Raw genomic sequence first — 21,301 nt, 5'->3', positions numbered from 1 at the left:
CCGGCCCCCTGCTGAAAAAGGTTGCTGACCCCTAGCCTAGAACATCGAGCAAATGCTGCAGAGATTAATTATGGGATCAGCTTTCATGGATTAATCCTGCTGCTTATGTCAATGTCTGTCACTTCACAAGCTTAATTCCGCAAGCCATGTCAGTTAGTATGCTGCAGAAAAGGCAACACGACAGTATTGTGTTGCTAAACATACCCAAAGGCCTTCACAGCATGGACTACAGCCAACTTCATTTGGCGGTGTCCTTCATGCATCTGACAAAGCAGACTAGCAGCATACGTACCAATGTTTATACCACAACAAATCATTAGCCAAGGTATTACAAGGCACTGGAGTTTTTCTGCAGCATACTATATGGATACCCCACCGGAATAAAAAATTCGTAGCAGTCTTTTCCCCGCCCTATTCACCCGTTTTTCATTCATTTTGACTCTGGGCAGAGAAAGGTTTGAGGATTGCCCACTATGTTTTGCCTCGAGAAAATTCTTGGCGGAATAGCATCAGGAACCTTGTAGTAATGCTGAGTGGAAGTACAGATTATGTAATTCATAATATTTACACAAGCCTCGCTCTCTTGATATAGGCATTTAAAATTATGCATAATAATAAAAACTACACATGCTGTATATTCCTGCGTATAAGACTACTTTTTAACCCAGGAAAATCTTCTCAAAAGTCGTCTTATACGCCAGGTCGTATTTCTTATACGGTGAGTATATCCCAAACTCTGTATTTTAACTGGAAAAGTTGGGGGTCGTCTTATACGCCCAGTCATCTTATACGCTGGAATATACGGTACTAAAATCTGATAGAACTCAGTACACTGAGAGGATCTTAGTAAAGAAAACCTTCATGGCTTCCTCAGCCTCCAAGTAACTTTTGCCCCTTCCCCTTTATTATTCCCATTAAAGCCCTTATAAGGATCACAAGCCCAAAGGCAACCTCACAAAGGGAAACTGTAAACACAGAGATCAGGAACCAAAGAACAAATGAAAGATCGCAGTAATATTTTGGGGTTTGTTTTTTTTTAGCAAAACAAATGGCTTACAAATCATGATTTGAGGAAAAGGAACCATGATCCCAGCGTGAGCCTAATGCTAAGCCAGGAATCATAGTTCACTGTTCCTTTTCACCCTAGGAGTAAAGTGGGAGCAATTTCTGTGTTCATGGTAAACTATTAACTATGGCTCCTTGTGGCACACTCCTCCAAGTGCTGAACAAAGGATGAGGAGCAGGGAGTCAACCTGGAGGAGTGCACACAACAGAAGTCAGACGGCCTCTGAAAAATGAACTTCCTTTTCCCAAGCAGTTTTTCTTGATGATGTTGATGCTCCCAGTACGTTTCCGAGCACAATTCAAAGTGTTGGTGCTGACCTTTAAAGCCCTAAACTGCCTCGGCCAAGTATACCTGAAGTAGCGTCTCCACCCCCATCATTCTGCCCGGACACTGAGATCCAGTACCAAGGGCCTTCTGGCAGTTCCCTCATTGCGAGAAGTGAGGTTGCAGAGAACCAGGCAGAGGGCCTTCTCAGTAGTGGCGCCCACCCTGTGGAACGCCCTCCCACCAGATGTCAAGGAAATAAGCAGCTATCCTATTTTTAAAAGACATCTGAAGGCAGGCCTGTTTAGGGAGGTTTTTAATATTTAATGCTGTATTGTTTTTAACACTCGTTTGGGAGCCACCCCGAGTGGCTGGGGAAACTCAGCCAGATGGGCGGGGTATTTATTATTATTATCATCATCATCATCATTAGCTTTATACTACTTTGTTGTATTTTTATAAAACTGTCTATACATATTTAAGTAAGTACAATAATAATTTAGTAATGTAGTTATTATTTTGTTTCATTGCTCTGCGATTGCAATGAAGGAGTGATATATATTTAATTTTTTTAAAAAATACATACCTTCTATTGCTGTTAAATCCCATGCCAAGTCTGTCTACCTCAGTTTTCTTTTTACCAGCCATATTTATTTTTTCATCTTTCATCTGAATTTCAAGATCTTTGTAGGCCAGTCGTAATGACGACACCCTAAAAACAGAGCAGAGTCAACGTATGTCGAATGGAAACCTGAATCTCCACCCACCACCCACTGATCAATGCAGATAACAGTAATAGCAGGTGACCAAAAGTGCCCCCTAAGGTGTGAGATGCTCTTCAAATGCATGTGCTGGGACTGCATGCAATTGTCATATGAGGATCATGTGGGAAAAGCACACACTGAGCCAAATCCTTTTCTCTAGCTTTTCCTAACAGAAAAGGCTTTTTCACAGAAGAACACATACACAGTCAAACATGTCAGAAGTATGGCACTTCTCTAAGAAGGGGACCTTCCAAAATGATCTGTGGAGCTGCAGTATAGATGCAGTAAAGATGCCCAAATTGCAACCCAAAACAAACTTTTTTATCGCAAAGTGCCAACACGGCAATTTAACCTGAATACTGATGTTTTAGTTTAGAAAAAAACAACTCCTACCTTAACATCTTTTATCTTAAAAGAAAAACACAATAACACAGATTTCCATGATGAAAGCAAATTTTTCTTGAAAGGTAAAAGTTTGCATTATCCTTGCTTGGGAAATCATGAAAAGGGGAATTACTCCCAGACAACATAGCTGTTTTGATCATTTCCCTTCAAGAAACTCTTCTTTGGGAGATTTCAAAGCAGAAGCTGAATGGCCATCTGCCATGGATGCTGTAGTTGTGATCCCTGCATCGCAGGGGGGTTGGACTTAGATGACCCGTGGGTTCCCTTCCAACTCCCCACAATCCTATGAAAAAAACAAAACAGTCTCCTGTGCCCTCTGCTGTGTGTCCCCCAGGGAGGATCTTTGCACTTACCCATGGTGATGGGAGAGAGTTCAACTCAAACGTTTGCTTCCCGGCCTGACCAAGCAGGCGAAAAGAAAATCCCGGAGACGAGCAGCGGTTCAGTGCTCCGCTGCCGTCGGTCACAGCCTAGAAGGGAGGCGCCCCAGCATAGTGTTTGTAGGGGCAGCGTGCAGCAGAGCAGAGCATGTGTGAGTAGCGGTTTACTGCCTTCGCGGGCTGCAGCTGAAACATGGACATTCTATTCCGCTGCCTTAAAGCGCCTCAGTGCAGAACTGCCAGTAAGCCCGGTGGCATTTTGCTCCCTCCTGCACAAGCAGGCTTTAGAAGTACAGCCCGGCGGGCTAGCCATTGAATCATAGAATTGTGGGGAGTTGGAAAGGGCGGCGGTGCGCGTGCCCACAGAGAGGGCTCTGAGTGCCCCCTCTGGCCCGCGTGCCATAGGTTTGCCCCCACTGACCTAAGGAAATGATCCTCCAGTAAAAAGGACAGGGCAACGTGATCATTCAGAAGAGCGGGCATTTGCTGAAGCTTTTCAATGTATCCAAAAGCATGGGTTATTGCCTACCAGAGACAGTCAAGTACAGGCCTCTCCCCACTTATGCATGTTAGCCTCATGCATAAGTGCCAGGAAATGGTTAAATAAATCAATTCAAACAGCAAAAATGGCCCCCAAAGAGCGGGAAAACGGCTTGCAATCCCAGGAGCCTTTGCACAGACCTTTGAGGCCTGAGGAGAGTTGGAGTTTGAGAAAGGAGGTTTGGAGGGAATGACTGTGGCTGAGTTTGGCGGATTTTTGTGGGTTTCCAAATATTTAGAAGGTGTTTACAGGCTTTTTAGATGGTGTTCCCACTATACGCAATTTCATGTATATATGCGCAGTACCCAGGAACCTAAAGTTCAAAATGAATCTTCACCACTCTGCAAATTCAATGCAAATCACAACACAAAAGGGGGTGGGGGAGATAATTAACTCAAAAATCTTATTGATGGATATATGTTTAACTGCCTGTTATACATCTAGATTTCCACCCTAAGAAGTACAAGAGGCATTCCACTTCTGGAATGGGGATTTCCAGTGTACATTTTCCCTCTGTTGTCCCTGTGCGCCCCTTCAATTACATTGGTACATTCAATTGATCTCCTGCAATAATACAACCCAGAAACATATGCAAATTTACAAGACATAACATGACCACCAGGGAGACTCTTAGATTGTCAGATACTTAGTTAAAAATACTTTGCAAGGGAATAAAAGTTAAGAGGAGAAAATAAGGAAATGAAATTGAAATGATTATAACAGCTAGATGAATGAATACATATTAATAGGATTACATTCACTGGAGTTTTTGCAATAGAGCTTCTGATCCTGAAGCCATGCAAGTAAGTTGCAAAAGCTTTCACTCAGCCAACGTGCACTTGATTTTCCAATTACAAAACAAAAAACACACTTACTTTTATCTCTCTCTGACAGCATTAACAAAATCAAGAAGGTAAGAACAAATATGCGTCTTCAAAACAAGGTGCAATTTTGTGTGTGTGACCTGTGAATAACCTCCTAAGGGATCATGACATGACAGCAGAGATATTCATAAAAGTTTTAACTAAGATGTGTTGAAATGCCAAAATGTTTGCAGGTACAGTGGTGCCTCGCAAGACGAAATTAATTCGTTCCACGAGTCGCTTCGTCTTGCGATAATTTCGTCTTGCAAAGCGTGGTTTGCCGCCGCAAAAAAATTCGTCTTGCGAAGCGCAGCCATAGAAAACTTCGTCTTGCGAGGTACCACTGTATATTTTTAGAGGACAAGCTGGGTGCATTGTATTTGAATGTTCTATTCTCCCCAAACACCTTAAACTATCCCTGAAGGGGGGGGGGGAGCGAGGAAAGTATTCAGGGATATATTGCATTAAAGTAAGGTTGGCGGTTAGAATCCCCGCGACGGGGTGAGCTCCCGTTGCTTGGTCCCAGCTCCTGCCAACTTAGCAGTTCAAAAGCATGCCAAAGTGCAAGTAGATAAATAGGTACTACTCCAGCAGGAAGGTAAACGGTTTTTCCATGTGCTGCTCTGGTTCATCAGAAGCGGCTTTGTCATGCTGGCCACATGACCTGGAAGCTATATGCCAGCTCCCTCGGCCAGTAAAGCGAGATGAGCGTCGCAACCCCAAAGTCGGTCATGACTGGACCTAATGGTCAGGGGTTCCTTTACCTTTACCTTAAACTACGGTATGTAGTTCCATCTAAATAAGGATTTCTCCTTGCATCTTCCTGCATGCCCCTTACATTTGCTTTGGGTATTTCCACAAGCTCATCTTGGAATATAAACTAGATCACTGGTATACAGTATATCTTTGAGAGAGCCCTAACAATTGCTTGAAACTCCTAAAAATGCATTTATGCTGCCATCTGGTGGCCAACTGAAAAGTAGCTGGGCATTTTAACAGGAGGCTTTCCCTTCAAGCAAGTCATTTCCGTTCAGTCTGCTTGCTACTTAGGAATAAATAAATACATAAATAAAATCCAACTTTAAAGGTGCCAAGATGAAAAACGCTGGACGCGTTTGCCTGGAAACTGGCAAGCTTTCCCCACTGACAATATGCATGCAAATTTCATCATTAAGCTCTTCAATGGAAGCCCCTGGGTCCCCCCAACAACCCTTGAAATACACCTGGTTGGGGCTGATGGGGCAGGGGGGGGGTAGCGTTTCAGTCGCTATGCCCAGGCTTTGGAATATCCTCCCAAAGGAGGCCCACCATCCTATCTCTCCCTTGGCATTTGGCTACATTGTAAAGATCTTTCTTTCCAGGAAGGATTTCGGTTAAGCATTTCACATTTGTCAGAAGCTGTTATAATCATTTTCTTGGGTGCTTTTAATTACCGTTTTAATCTCATCTGCTTTTTAGCATTTTATTTCTCTAGCCATTTGTTAAAATGTTTTTTGTGGCTTTTTTGTATTTAGATTTTGTATTTTAAATTGACTGCAGGCAGTTTTGAAGGCAGTATAAAATGTTTTGAAATAAAAGGAGGGGTTGCCTAAGGGGGAGGTAGTCCACATTGTGCACTACACATATTATTGGAATGCCACATGCATCATCCCCTGCTGGCTGGGGCTGATGGGAGTTTGAGTCCAAGGACATCTGGAGAGCATCACAAGTCTGAGAACATCCTGTTATCATAGCTTGCTCAAACTGCTTTTCAACTCCATCAGCTATGCTTCACACTAAAGGAAAACAGGTGCTTCTTAAAGCATAAGAGGTGCTGTCTAAAGCAGGCACCCCCAAACTTCGGCCCTCCAGATGTTTTGGACTACAATTCCCATCATCCCTGACCACTGGTCCTGTTAATTAGGGATCATGGGAGTTGTAGGCCAAAACATCTGGAGGGCCGCAGTTTGGGGATGCCTGGTCTAAAGCATGGGTAGGCAAACGAAGGCCCAGGGGCCGGATCCGGCCCAATCGCCTTCTAAATCCAGCCGGTGGAAAGTCCAGGAATCAGCGTGTTTTTACATGAGTAGAATGTGTAGCTTTTATTTAAAATGTATCTCTGGGTTATTTGTGGGGCATAGGAATTCGTTCATTTCCCCCAAAAAATATAGTCCGTCCGCCCCCCACAAGGTCTGAGGGACAGTGGATTAGCCCCCTGCTGATTAAGTTTGCTGACCCCTGGTCTAAAGCATTCCCCGCATCGAGAACCATTCAGTACAACTACAAAAATCCAGCTTATGTATTTGCTAAGCGAACATATTATACATGCAAAGTGAGCTACACTTACAGCGGCTCTTCCTTCTCAGTTCTTTTGCCAGCATGCATATCTTCTTTCATTTTATCTACAGCTTGGGCTTGCTTTTCAATTTCGTTAAAGCTCTTGCTGCTCATTTTCTGGGCCCCCAAACCACCTTTCTTGGCTCCAAGCTTTAATGAGAAAGAAATAAAGTCATTTTACAGTCTGAAATGTCAGTGAATAGAAGGAGGGGAGAGGGAGAGGACCAATAAAGTAAACTAAACAAAGGCATGAGTTTGTACAGGTAGGTAAAGAAACTACATGTGCGTTTGTTCTATCACACTGTAAACAAGGAAAGAAAAAGGTGCCAACAATGGCAAGGGGCGGCTGAATCAAGACCCAGTTTATGCCTCACAGACAAACCCCAATTTCTCCTGTACTTCTGGTTTGTGGTAATCTCAAGTTTTGACACCTAAAGGTATTTTTCCTTCAAACCACAACATGAAAGAAGATTCTGGAATTTGGAAACACACCATTGTTAGCAGTCGCCATATGTCTCCCTAATTCAGACGCCACCATGGCAAAAAGTAGTTTGCTCTGAACCAGGAAACAGAGGTGAGCATGCCATCCCATAGCACACTCCTGATAGCCAGGTCATGATTTTTCAGCAATATGCAGCACTATGAAATGTTAGCACAATGCTTAGCAATTGTGGCAAATACTTCTGCTTGTACGCTCATGGTCAAATTACATAAAATAGAGTGGACCCTCTGGATACAAATTTAATTCGTTCTGGGGGTCCATGTGCACCTCGATAAATCCGTATCGGTGCGATAGAGCGATTCTGCGCATACGTGAGTGGAAAAACCCGGAAAAATACTTCCAGGTTTGCCGCTTTCGCAAACATAACTGTGCAGCTAGAACAAATGTACTCTGTTGCCAAGATACAAAAGTCATCTAGCATGCTATATAACTGCAGAAATACCTCCCGCAAATGGATCAATCACTCCTTTATTCCATGCTTCAGCATACATATCCCTACATGCATGAACAACTGAGCCTGAGTGTGAATCCTCAGCTGGGTCTCTATAAGTATATCCTTTAAGTGAACAAACAAACCCGGAAGCCCATTAAGTCAGCTCTTTAAAAGGGGACTAGAGAGCTGAATCCAGTCTCTCTTCCATGCCAAATAGCTAATGAAAAGGATAATCTGCTTTTGAGAAGAGGACTACATGATTGCAGTACTTCTTTTGGGCTGGATTCCTAATATTTATTATGGATTATAAAATTTATTTTGGTGTTATATGCCTTTTACCTAAAGACAAATGGCAGTTTACAAAAATGCAACATAGATCCTATGGAGAAAACTAATTTACAACCCCATTAACACAAGAAAACACGGCACCGAATCACTTACCCCCTTTCTTACTTGATTTGGCTTCTTCTTTATCATGGAGCTGGCATCTGGAAAGTTCAACACATATTTTGTTATGATCTATATTTTTTGAGCATGCAAATAGTCTTAACAACAATCCACACAAAAGCATGATGTTATCAGCAAGGTTCCCCCTTTATTTTCCTTACCTGAAATACAGCAGTTTCATTAAGGAAATTAGCAGTACAGTGTAGTATGGAATGTCTTATTTTCAAACATTAAAATATTAGCTACAGTATAAACAAATACATTTCTGTGAACTACCAAATTCACAAAGGGCCAAGGATATAGCAATTCAGAGAAGTTGTCCAATGAGCCAATGATACAGCAATTCAGAGAAGTTGTCCAACAACAGACAAGCATACCTCCTTGATATTTAACCAAAGTTGTCAAATTTTACACAATTTTAACACACACACACACACACGGGGTACAGAAGTATGAACAAGCTTTATGCCCCGGGGCAGAATGGGGTGAGAATCAAGACACTAGGCACAAATTAGGGAACCAGTTAATAACTTATATGCCCTCTCCAAAAAATAGCTTAGGGAAAGTGTGCTTTTAAAGAACAAGGTACCTAAAGAACAAAATCTTCCTCTCTCTAATGCATTTAGATTCCACCCTTCAAATCAAAGTTTCACAATAGAATTTTGGGTCATGAATCTAAACCAGCAGACATTAAACCAGTTGATACACCTTAAGAGCAATACTTTGGAAGACTGATCTACTCAGCATTAAGAGGAAGACTAAACCCTTCCCCACACCAATAGGTTTTTTTATGCTCTTATTAAAAGGAAATGGGACAAAATCATGGAGGTGACTAGTCCTGAAGGTTGCATGAATCAGTGACAGCATGTTGCTGGGGAACAAAAGGAGACTGCCCTCATATTCTGCTTGTGGGGATTCCAAGAGGCATTGGACTGGCGCTGTGAGAACAAGGATTCAGAACTGCATGGGCCTTTGGTTCCATCCAGCAAAGCTTTTCTTATGTTCCCAGAGCTGAAATTGTCAATCATCTGTTTGTTGACTAAAGGAAGATCCAACATTCACAGAAATAAGGATGCAGACCCCTCCTATATGTGAGGATCTCCAGACTGATCTCCAGACTTAATACCTCAAATACTGAAGTATTCAATGGTCATGAGGCTATTCAAGATGTTTAAAAAATGTATGGGGAATATCAGCAATCCAGAAACATAGTTGGGGGAAATTAAAAGCATCTAAGACTGTTTAAATTGTTAGAGGTTGGAAGGTGTTTGTAGAATCTGTACTGTTAAAATGGAAAGGGCTCAAACCATCGCAAGAGGTGTTGAAATTTTGGGAGGCCCGGATAGTTGCAATGGAATGGTCTCGGTGGTGGGGTGCACATTTTTATTCTTATTTATTTATTATTATTACTTTCTCAAAATTAAAAATTAAAAAATTAAAAATAAATTTGTTAGAGGGAGATACATTTGCTTAAATTGGTATAAGAAGCTAAGAAAACTGTTATAATGCTCTATTCCACGGAAGTCCTAAATGTGGAAACTGAAGCAGTCCAACAGGATATTTAAAAAGATCCACGGTCACCTTTGCTATGTGTGGTGCTTGAAGCATTTACATTCTCCGAGTTGGCTAAAATAAGAGATAAAAAACAAACACACGTCACTAACTAAAAAGGTCAATGTTTTAAATAAACATCTGAATTTGCAATATATGGCAACTGCTGGACCCTAAGGGCCACACTATTGCGGGGCGGGGAGGGAGTTAAGCATATGATACTGTCTTCGAGGGACTGCACTATTCCAGCTGCAGCTGGGGGAAATTACAGATCTAACCTCCCCTATGTTACAGATGCCAAGCCTTATAACAAGCTAGCATGTTTTTGCCAGATGTGTTGATTTTCTATATGAAAGGATTCAATATGGAGGAGCATTAAAACATGCAATCCCCCACATGCATTCTGACCTGTGACAGGTTCAGGAGGCCATTACCACATTACATTTCTCAGAAGAGAAATAAGCATCATGAATGGAGCAAAAGGGCATTTTTAGATGCCCATACCTAGATACTGTGCTGGCTCTGGTGCCAGTCACTAAATGCTCAGTGCAAAATTTGCACTGCTTTTTCCCAAACCAAACTCACTTCAAACATGTACACATTAAAACACACAAGACTGTTTTGGACTGATTACCTAATGAAGCTTGTGGTGAGACGCTAAGGCAATCAACACTTGGTCCATGTTCAGGTTCTTCTAGATATATAAAAACATTAAGTACAAATAGTCCATTTTAGAATATTCAAAAATACCTTACTAGAGAGATTTCCCCCCCCCCCACACACACACACTCATACCCCCCCCCCTAAGCTTCCACTCTCTGCGAACTTTTTTTCACTGGAGAAATAAATTAATCACAGTATTAAGAAGTTGGAACTGCAAATGGATTACAACATGAAAGTGACGACAAATTTTTGTAACTATACTGCATTTCTCTCATGTTTGAAGTTGTGCTTCAGATGCCGTGACAACAGAACTGGCTAAGCTATTATTCATAAAGCAGCATAAGCCATTCCCCTTTTACAGATGTTTGCTAAACACAGGTGCCTGCTTTTTAGCATCTATTGTTATTGCATGTGCAGCAATATTATAAAAAGGAGGCACAAGAATAAGCGGTAGTCAAGAATGCTCAACTTTAGTCTAAAAACTCTGTCTCTCCTCTTCAAATTGTACCTTCTTTGTTTTCTGAATCATTTTCTGGAGAAGTCTGTTTTAGAGTTATTGTCTCCTGGTGTGTTAACTCCCATTCTGTGTTGATAACCTGCAGAAAAGGAGAAATTAGTTACTGCTATCTATTCGGAGTAAGCCCAAAGTAACCCAAAAAAACTGAAATAGCTAAGACACTAGTTAATCTCAATGTTTATGCCGTCATGCAAATTATAGACACATGTATGAGAAATCTAAAATTTCACAGCGACATTTTTTCAATAAGAAAAATTATGAATCATCTACTGGACAAAAGTAAAGGACCCAAATAGTTCTGCCATAACTTGTCACTAGAATATCTTCACTAATAGTTTACATAAAGTTACAGAATTAGATAAGACGACTGCCAATTTCGTAAATTCAACAACCTTAGAAACATTATTTAAAATCAATGTAAACTTGATTACAAAGTGTTCTATTTTGTGTAAACAGTAACTGATAGCAATCATTGTTACAAGACTGATACTTTCAGATTTAACATTACAGTACATTGCAGGTCACATATTATTCAATCAGTCCTAAGCAGGGATGCTAGAAGCACGTCTGGTCACCAGTGCAGAGTGGGAGAGCGAGGACTAAACCGCCACCTACCACTATGATCAACTGCAGGAAGTGCAATATTGTGTTGGCGTAAACTAGTGCCATCATCTATTCTGCTGCTGAACAGAGGCAGCTCATGGCCACACAGGGACAACACTGCATTGCCTTTGCTCTGTGACTAGGTCCCCACCCTCCCACTCTTGGTTGTGGTGGCCAGGAAGTGCATGGATCCATGGCCCTCTCAAGACAATAGAGGGGACGTTTACTGTACACCCATGCATGGGCCAGAACACATATTGAAACTTTGCTACTTGAGAAATACCAGAGACTTAAGAAGCAAAATCCAACTTATTCTATACCCGAGGAGAAACGTGAGATGCAAAGAAGTCTTCCTCTTTTTCTTGTGGTGATAGAGGGGGGGCTCCACTGCCATCTATCCACAACTAGAACAAACACAGCATGTCATCTCAGGATGTTCCCTCAACAATGTACGTTTTAGGCATAATCAACAGCATGTACAGACATTTTCATAAAGGGCATCACACAGGACTAGTCTTTGAAATGAAGGCAAACATACAGGAGTGCAAGACCTATTGGAAATGTTGCAGCGGATACAGTTAATGTAAGCATTCAAAATCTGATGGCTCCTAAGCTCCAGACAATTGACACTGGCATTCATATGCTCCAATGAAACATTAAGCAATGCTGAACATTCAGCAGTTCTCAATTTCTTTCAACATCACCATTCTCTCTGACAGCAAATTTGGGTCATCACCTTGGAATTGACACAAGGCTACCCAAAAAATAAGGCCACACAGATGCTAGACACTTGGGATTTCCCTAGGTATAAAGAAATGTACTTTTATAAATCAAAAGAAAACAATTCTAGTAAAAACACAGTTCTCTAGACTTCCAAGAGCCACAGAAATTCCAGATAGGAAACTTCCAGGTTTATATTCAAAGCCAAAGACAGGCTTTGTATGCCTTGGGGGTGGGCGGGAAACATACTGCTGCTACCCAATCATAGCTAAGCTAAAATGCTCAATTTCTCCACTGTTTCCTATGGGCAGCTGTAGTCCTTTTCATATATTCATCATGTGAAGGGAGCTCCATGCAATCAAAGCACATGGACCCCACCCCCATGTCTGCATGAGCAGTGGACATCTGCAGAACAAAAGTGTAGACTTCCATAAAGTCACACAGATGTGAATATAAATATTACATTTAATGGCCTCGTATAAAGGTAGCAGGTTTGACTGATGTTTTGAGCATTTACAGGTGAGGTTCTACATTTCAAGGAAAAATACAGCTAATACAAGTAACTAAGGTCAAAAAAAACAGAAAAAATATTTCAAACCTATATAAGTTATCATTGATTTTAAATATGATCAGTGCATCAGATTAACATAAAAGTGATTAGATCAGGACTATAAATACATTATAATTGCATAATAAGTTCTCCTCACCTGTTGATATCCAGTCAGATTATTTTATTGTCTTTTTTTTTAAGCAAGTGCAAACACAAACAGGCAGGAACAGGGTTTTTATTGTAGTCTCTCTAAAACTGTGGAATGCTCCCCCAGGCCCCACTCTTTAGTAGCCATGCTCCACACCTACCGTATGTCTCCTTGAATAATGAGAATGTCTCTTTATTTCCTTGGGTGGAGGTGGGGGAGGAGGCATTTTGGGGTGGGGGCATTTATGTCAACCTCTGGTTTGCAGGGCTGGAACACAGCCTACTGTACAAAAGGTCAGACTTCCATTCATTGCCCACTTTTGCACGCAGCCTCCAAAAATTTGGCCAAGAGGGAATGTGGGCCCTTGGATGGAAAAAAATTTCATACCTCTGCAGTAAAGATTAGTTATCTACTTTTTCAAGGGCTGCAAGACTTAGGGTCCGTGTTAGAAACTCAGAGCTATAAGCTAGATGCCAAATGGCTCCTCAAACCAGGTGACAGTCATTTTGGGGCCAGATAGCTTCAAAGTCGTATTTTTCCACAAGACTTTTTGGTTCCTGAAATTCATTCTGATTGTGTGTGAAAACAGTCCAGACCCAAGGATCCCCAGGCATGTACCTCCAGATGATGGAGACATCATGTGCCATCCTGGTGCCCGGGCATCTTCACTTGGTCACAAGTGGCCAATAGCCAGGTGCAATGCGCCTGGTGCCTAGTGAATTTTGAATGCTGCTTAGGGTGCAATTCAATGTTGCCTGAATTGACTTCCACTTGTGCAACAGGACTTCCATCTTCCTCTCATTCTCATTCCAACCCTCCAGAAAAGATTCTGGGAGTGATTGGGAGGTATGCAGAGGAAGGTGAATTCCCACTGAACTAACAGAAATCCATTCTTCTTGTACAAAGATAATGCTAGATGTTTCGGTTTTTAAAAAAAATCTCATATCCATTTGGAAAACTAATTTTGACTTATATAGGGCAAGATGCTACCATCGCAGTTCATAAGAAATCAATGACCCTCTTGGTCACACTTTATGTTGATGAATGATGTCTACATATTAAACCTCCTCTGACTGCACAGGTAATGTATTAATTATACAGGTACTGTACCCCAACAGAAACACTTCTGCAACTTTGATGAAACTGTATGATGAACAAGATTGTACTTTGTGCAGTAAGGCAACATGCCAAGTGATGACATGCTGATAATTGGGGGCCAAAAAGATTTCATTTCAGTGAAAGTATGATAGTGGGGTTCCCCCCCCCCAATTTCTTGCAATAATCTGTTCAGGAATGCAAAGCACACTGGAAATACAATTTAAGTGATTGATATTATTCAGGGGTTTTTTTCTAGAAAAAGAGGTGCCAGAACTATGCCTAAATGCTACGGAGGCGACAAAATGCACCAAAGAGATGGCAGAAGCCATGATATTAATTGATACAGCATCTTCCATCTTTCCTCATTACTGCAACATTCTTAAAGAGCTAAGCAAATGTCTGAACACCATGTGGTATGTTGCATGTCAGCTTTATAAACATTAGATTTCCTGGAAATACAACACTGGTCTAACAAGAAAGTAAAAAAAAAAGAATCAATGAATGAGGTAGAGTGAAGATCACTTACATCAGTACCATACTTCCGTGTTGCCTGAGTTGCAAGTGACTTAATTTTTTCCCTGTAAAGTTGAGCAGCACGACTGCTATACTTAGCATTGGTGTCCGTTGTAGTGCAACCATGTTGGTGGAAAAATGCAGACTACAAAAAAAAGAGTACATTAAAGAAAGACAATGTGTGTATTTTTAAAAGCATTTGAGAGTGGGTTTATTCCTTAAAGTTAAAGCAAATGTATTTTATGTTTGGGTTATGTTATGTTATGTTATGTTATGTTATGTTATGTTATGTTATGTTATGGTGGGCGAACATTATCAGGAATCCTTGCATGTAAGCAATGAGATGAAAGTTGTAGCGTTTTTCTATAGCATTTATATATTTTCCATTTGAGTGTAAATTCAAATATCAAATATTCAAACAACAAAACAAATCAAAATTCATTGGTCAACCAAATACAGGTTATAGCCGAAAGAAAGAAAGAAAGGATTTTAGCAAGAAAACAAAGTTAATGAGAACACATGCTAAAATAGAAGTAATAAAACATATATAATACATACATGTTTGGGGTAAATATCAGGAGCATGAGAAAATCAAGTAGCCATTAGCAGGGTTACATGCATTGTTTGAAAAAGTGCACACAGGCAATCCAAATTCTATAACCTGTATAAATTGTGCAAAATTACAGTTTCTGATTTTGCAGTTGATTCTGCTGCTATTTTGCATAATGTGTTCTGGTTTTTCTAGAACACAGAAGCCCTAACCCCATACCAATGAGAAAACAATCCCAGATTTCAGCAAGCATTGTTCATACAGTTTCAAGCATATGTTTGCATCCATAAGGAATGAAAACTTGCTTGTAAACAAAGAAAGAAGACAGGATTCTCAGAAGCAGAATTTTGTGTTCAGTAAGGTATTGCTCGCTGTTCTGGGAACACTTTGTAGTTAAATAAATGGGGTAGAATTATATACATAAATCAGGGGTGACTAATCTGTGGTTCTCCAGGTGCTGTTGGACCACTGGCTGGGACTGATGGGAATTTAGCCCAGTAACATCTGAAGGGCTTTACCACAGGTTAACCACTCAGGTGTAAATTTTGCACTCACAAAAATAAAACACACACACACACACACACAGAGAGAGAGAGAGAGAGAGACAGACAGACAGACAGACAGACAGACAGACAGACAGACAGAGACCTTCTGCAAAATATGAATGATATGAAACAGATCTCTGTAAACCGGGGTAAAAACTCAACTTCACAAATAAACCTACAGCATTAGCATTTCCTCCAACTTGCATACATCGCAGCTGAAACCATGACCAGTTAGAATCTAATTCTGTAGACCTACCAAAAGAAGAAGAAAAAAGAAAAAAATGAGAACTTTTCTAACAATTACTGTATTTCCAAACAAAATCTTGAAGCAAAACTTTTTTGCTGCTGTTAAATAAATCATGACATAGTGTAATATGTCATGTGTTGTTGTTCACCTGAGGTTGCATTTACATAATTTACATAATTTTTAGACCTGCTAAGGAACAGATGGTTGTTATTATGTGTTCATAAACAAAGCTACAGAATTCAAAGAGGGTGCACTTTCTTTTTCCCATGGCTGTATATGCTTCGGAGGAGATTCAGATGATTCAGATTACTTTTTTAAAAAATTGAGTCTTTAAAGCCAAAACAGAAAATTGCTAATTATGTGGCACAGCCATCTAACAAGGGAAACTTCCATTTATACTTCTGGCATTCTAGCTCCTGTAAACAGAACCAATCAATCTTTAGGAAAGCTGTTCTAATATTCAAAGTATGAAGCTCAAACACCAACACGACACAGGTGATTGGTTGGTAAAGTAAATAAAGATTGTGATATTCAGTATCCGATATATGACTCATAAATGTTTAGTTCTAATAGAAACACGATTGCAGTTTTCTAATGCACAACCCTCAGACAGCAACATTCACAGTAAAGCTGAAGGCAATCAAAACTTTGTTTATATTTAAAACCACTTCAACTTAATAAAAATATAAATGTTCCCTCTCAATGGTAAGATGGAATAAATCCAATAATTTCAACAGAAATTTAGACCCCATCGTTTCAGACTACCTAAGAAACCATTTAGAACAGTTAACACAATATCACCATACAATTGTAGAGTTGGAAGGGCCCCCTAAGGGTCATCTAGTCCGATCCCCGCAAGTGGTCACCCTTCCTATTTGAAACTATAGTGGACCCTGCTTAGCTTTGCAACTGTTCTAGCAGTTTCATTGTTGCACCACTAGGAGGGGATAAAAGCAGTAAGAAAACAAGTCAGCACAACAAAAGCCAAGTTAAACCATATCCAGAATTTCAGGTCTGATCCGAAAGGTGACTGTCTGATATTGAAAGAGCAATTATCAGATCTTGGCCTCTCCTTACAACCACACCAAAGAAATTCTCCTGTATCTACTATTGATGCCAAAGTAGCATTCTGAGGATGGGATTCAATGCTTTCCCTCTGTCAACAGGTGCTAGAGGCGGGGGGTGGGGGTGGAGAGAGACATTGCTGAAAATCTGAAAATTGCCTCCCTCCCCTGTTAGCAGAAGGGCCGTGTTGGATACCATCCTTACACAAGATGAACAAACCTTTTACTCACAAACATCTTTACTTACCACATGGGACGAAGTCAGACAAATGCAGTAACACAGGAAAAGCATCCCCAATCCAAAAACAGCATGCAAATTCCTTACCGAATGAAAGTCAAGTGAACCCCAAGTGATCGATGAGTCCCTGAGCAGTCAATACACAGGAAAACGCCATACGTTATGCTTGCCCAGCTTGGGTTTTTCGCTCCACAGTCGAAGCATATCTAGAAAACAATACAAAAAGTGTATAGCATATAGAGACAAGTAAGCATCTAAACTGCAGTGCGAGACCTGCAGAATAAATAGCTCTAAATTACTCCACCAAATGAGCTGAAGTTAGGCAAAAAGTTGGTTGCCTTGGTGTAACTTCTAGTGTACCTGCAGTCTTTGAAATTAGCTGGGTGTCACACATTTAGCACCTATCAACCACTTCAACCAAGTGAAGATGCCTGGGTGCCAGGATGGCACCTGACCTCTCCACCATCTGGAGGTGCATGCCTGTTTTCACACACTAATCCTCCATCCTGTAGAATTCTATCTGCACCATCTGAATAAATTTCAGGAACCAAAATACTTTTTCTGTTCAGTCTGAGCGGGAGCAGTGAACAACATTATAGTTACTTTTTGTAGCTTGTCTTCAATTATCCCACCCCACTGCCCAGCTCACAGTTGTGAAGAATATTCTCATGTTATGAATGGTCTATGTCACCATTAAGAAAAAGAGTTAGGAATAGGCCAATATATATGAGGACTCTCCTTGAATCAAGTGACTTTTCTTCAAGTTCTCAATGCTCTTAACCTAGTTCAAGGTTGCCATCTGAATTAGCCAGATGTTTAACTGATGGAGACGCAGGTGGCACTGTGGTCTAAACTACTGAGCCTCTTGGGCTTACTGACCAAGGTTGGCAGTTCGAATCTGCATGACAGGGTGAGCTCCCGTTGTTTCGTCCCAGCTCCTGCCAGCCTAGCAGTTTGAAAGCATACCAGTGCATGTAGATAAATATGTACCGCTGCAGCAGGAAGTTAAACAGTGTTTCCGTGCACTCTGGCACTTGTTTCCATGCGCTCTGGCACTCATCAGTGTGCTCCGTGCGCCAGAAACAGTTTAGTCATTTTCGCCACATGACCCAGAAAGCTGCCTGCAGCTCCCTCGGCCTGAAAGCGGAGTTGAGCGCCACACACCATAGTCAAATTGGACTTGACTTAACCGTCCAGGGATCCTTTACCTTTACCTACCTTAACTAATAATCAATCACAGTCAGTCTATCATTTGAAAAATGAGACTTTAGAGCCGTCTTGCCCAAAAATGGCAACTAGACATTCCATTTTGACGACTGCTATCTTGGTTTAAAGAACCACTTGGCACCTAGTTTATATATCTCAGTTTCTAACACTGTACCTGCAGGTGGAAGACCGTCACCTAGCTGCTTCAGACTATATAAAGGTAAAGTGACCCCTGACCATTAGGTCCAGTCGTGACCGACTCTGGGGTTGCGGCGCTCATCTCGTGTTATTGGCTGAGGGAGCCAGCGTACAGCTTCCAGGTCATGTGGCCAGCATGACTACAGTAAGTCACTTCTGGTGAACCAGAGCAGCACACAGAAACGCCATTTACCTTCCCGCTATAGCAGTACCTATTTATCTACTTGCACTTTGACGTGCTTTCAAACTGCTAGGTTGGCAGGAGTTGGGACCGAGCAACGGGAGCTCACAGTATATAGACTATATAGTCTTTCTCTTTATTAGGTCACCTATCAGAACACTGTACAAAAGAAGCCCAACATGTCTAGGGCTGCAATTCTATGCACACTTAACTGGGAGTTAAGCATCTAGAACACAGTGGGCCTTCTCCAAATTAATATGCATAGAATTGATATCCACACTGATTTATTAACAAAAAACATTCACTAGGATAACTGTCACCATCTGACACCTCCTAACATGTGCATGTGAACAGACCTGTTAACAAACATTAATATGACCCAGAACAATATACAAGCTAGTTTTTAAACTGTAAGGCGTCAGAGCACCTACCAAGGTACCAGCAGAACATTTTACTTTTATTCATTCGGCAGCCTCTGAATTCCAAATCCTCCTTGTTATGATCATGTCCACACACAGCTACCTCCAAACCACTTGACTGAAGTAACAGTGGCCTTATAATCCAACAATTGAACTTTGTGAACCTGAAGATCATATCTACATATCACTAAAGAGCTATAACGGAGCAGTAATTATTTCCAGCTAGCCCACTTGCCAGCAACCAACTTGCCTGAACCTGTTTGCCCTGCAGCGTTTTTATTTCATCATCTTATAAGATGATTTCATCATCCTGGTAGCTTAATCTGTTATAACTCAGAACAAGTTCGGAATCACTGCTTGAAATGAACATGCTGTTTTACACATATTTCCACAAACCATCAGAACAGAAGATAAAGTAACTTGACTTTGGGCACCATAACCAATCATTATAAAATTATACAGCAGGAGTCAGCAAACTTTTTCAGCAGGGGCCAGTCCACTGTCCCTCAGACCATGTGGGGGGCCGGACTATTTTTTTGCAGGGGGGGGGGGGGAATGAACGAATTCTTATGGCCCACAAATAACCCAGAGTGCATTTTAAACAAAAACACACATTCTACTCATGTTAAAACGCCAGGCAGGCCCCACAAATAACCCAGAGGTGCATTTTAAATAAAAGGACACATTCTACTCATGTAAAAACAAAGATTGCCGGACCATCTGCGAGCCGGATTTAGAAGGCGATTGGGCCGGATCTGGCCCCCGGGCCTTAGTTTGCCTACCCATGTTATACAGTCATGTCAGAGTGCGCAGGAACGAGCAAACAAAATTACATGAAGAAAATATGTGGGAAGTGCATTTAACACTGCAGAAATAATTGCCTGTTGGAAATGCCCACATTACAGTGCTCCTCCTATTCTGAAAGGTCACTGACTCACTGTTCACCAAGAAGAAAATGGAAAAGACAAAATCAACTACAGCCCTAATTCCTAAGCCACCTCATCAGTTTTCACTCCCTTCCATGCTGTGCTTTAAAGGAATATTGCCAACAGTGACAAGGCAGATAGAACCTTGACAGTGAATTCCAGCAAAGAAAAAGGAGTGAAGAGTTCTGGGCAGGAAGCAGATGTACTTCACCCTACAAAAGGCAACATCAGCTCCACAATACATGGATGGATATAAATCAGGAAGGACACATCTACCTACATAGCTGTCCTTATGTTTCCCAATACTTGATCCAAGTAAATCAACGTGCCCTTTTTTCTTTTGCGTTTGGCTGAAAGCACCCAAAGTCTGTCTGCAAACAAATGCAGCAAAACCCTTAACGGGTTTCAGCCCCTTCCTCAAGTCCCTAGAAACGAAGTCATTTGCAACAGAGGGAGACCGGGGTTCCAATCCCCACATCATCCATGAAGCTTACTGGGTGATCTGATCCTGGGCCAGTCTCCCCTCTATTAGCCTGACCTACCTCACAGGGTTGTTGTGAGGACGAAATGGGGAAGGGGGAGGAGGAGAACCATGCACACCACTCTCAGCTCTTTGGAAGATAAAGGCAATAAATGAACAAATGCAAAAATGCAAAAATAATGTAAAAATGCAAGAGAGAGAGATGAAACGAATCTGGCCACGTCTACTCGAAAGCAAGCCCCGCCTAATCGGACGGGGCTTGCTCCCCACGTACCTCGGGGTGTTAGGATCGCAAGCGCAAAGCGCCTGGCGGATAATGCGATTTGGGGGAGGGAGTTCGGAAAGCATAGCGATCCCATAGCTGCCAAGTTTTCCCTTTTCTCGCGAGGAAGCCTATTCAGCATAAGGGAAAATCCCTTTAAAAAAGGGATAACTTGGCAGCTATGTAGCGATCCTCAAGGAGGTGGGAGGGACAATGGCCACAGAAGGTGCGAAATCCCGACAAGGATCACGATCTCCGTGGGATCTTGTTCTCATCGCGCGTGTCTGGCCTCTCCAGGGCGGCAGGCAAAAGTAAGCAAACCCACGGGAACCACGAAGCTCCCGGAGACGCCTCGGGAGGGGGAGGCGCGGGCCGGGCCGGGAGGCGGCGGAGGCGCGACGTGTCAGCGGAGAGAGGTCCGCCTCCCTCCCTCGGGCCGGGAGAAGGGAAGCCCCCGACGCCGACCTTGCCCCGCTGGCTTACCTTGTTCGTGGGGACGGAGCGGAGCCTCCGGAAAACGGCGCCGATGTCCTGCTTGCTGGGCTCGCACATCCTCTCTCTCGGCAGACGCGCGGCGGAGACCCGGAGGCGACGAAGACGACGACGAAGCCGCCTCAAGAAGCGCCGCCTCAAGCGCCAC

General features: G+C 42.0%; 1 protein-coding gene across 8 annotated transcripts in view; it reads right to left on the bottom strand.

Moving 5' to 3' along the window:
* Positions 1-21,301, bottom strand: part of ARFGAP3 (ARF GTPase activating protein 3) — a 32,356-nt gene extending 11,055 nt beyond the window's left edge. The window contains exons 1-11 of one of the 8 annotated variants that reach the window (XM_035137639.3): positions 21,145-21,301; positions 17,076-17,194; positions 15,619-15,691; positions 14,358-14,489; positions 11,636-11,719; positions 10,704-10,791; positions 10,167-10,226; positions 9,563-9,607; positions 7,976-8,022; positions 6,610-6,749; positions 1,917-2,042 (exon numbers count right to left, since the gene is read on the bottom strand). In XM_035137639.3, the coding sequence (XP_034993530.1) occupies positions 1,917-2,042; positions 6,610-6,749; positions 7,976-8,022; positions 9,563-9,607; positions 10,167-10,226; positions 10,704-10,791; positions 11,636-11,719; positions 14,358-14,489; positions 15,619-15,691; positions 17,076-17,194; positions 21,145-21,213 (983 nt within the window). In that variant the 5' untranslated portion in view covers positions 21,214-21,301. The remainder of the gene's footprint in view (positions 1-1,916; positions 2,043-6,609; positions 6,750-7,975; positions 8,023-9,562; positions 9,608-10,166; positions 10,227-10,703; positions 10,792-11,635; positions 11,720-14,357; positions 14,490-15,618; positions 15,692-17,075; positions 17,195-21,144) is intronic. The other 7 variants (XM_088669438.1, XM_035137641.3, XM_088669439.1 and 4 more) reach the window with 7 other exon arrangements.

This window comes from Zootoca vivipara, chromosome 5, assembly GCF_965207765.1.
Source record: "Zootoca vivipara chromosome 5, rZooViv2.hap1.1, whole genome shotgun sequence".
In the NCBI taxonomy this organism is placed as follows: Eukaryota; Metazoa; Chordata; class Lepidosauria; order Squamata; family Lacertidae; genus Zootoca; species Zootoca vivipara.
The sequence above is the reverse complement of the archived record's forward strand: the minus strand, read 5'-3'. Positions and strand labels throughout refer to the sequence as shown.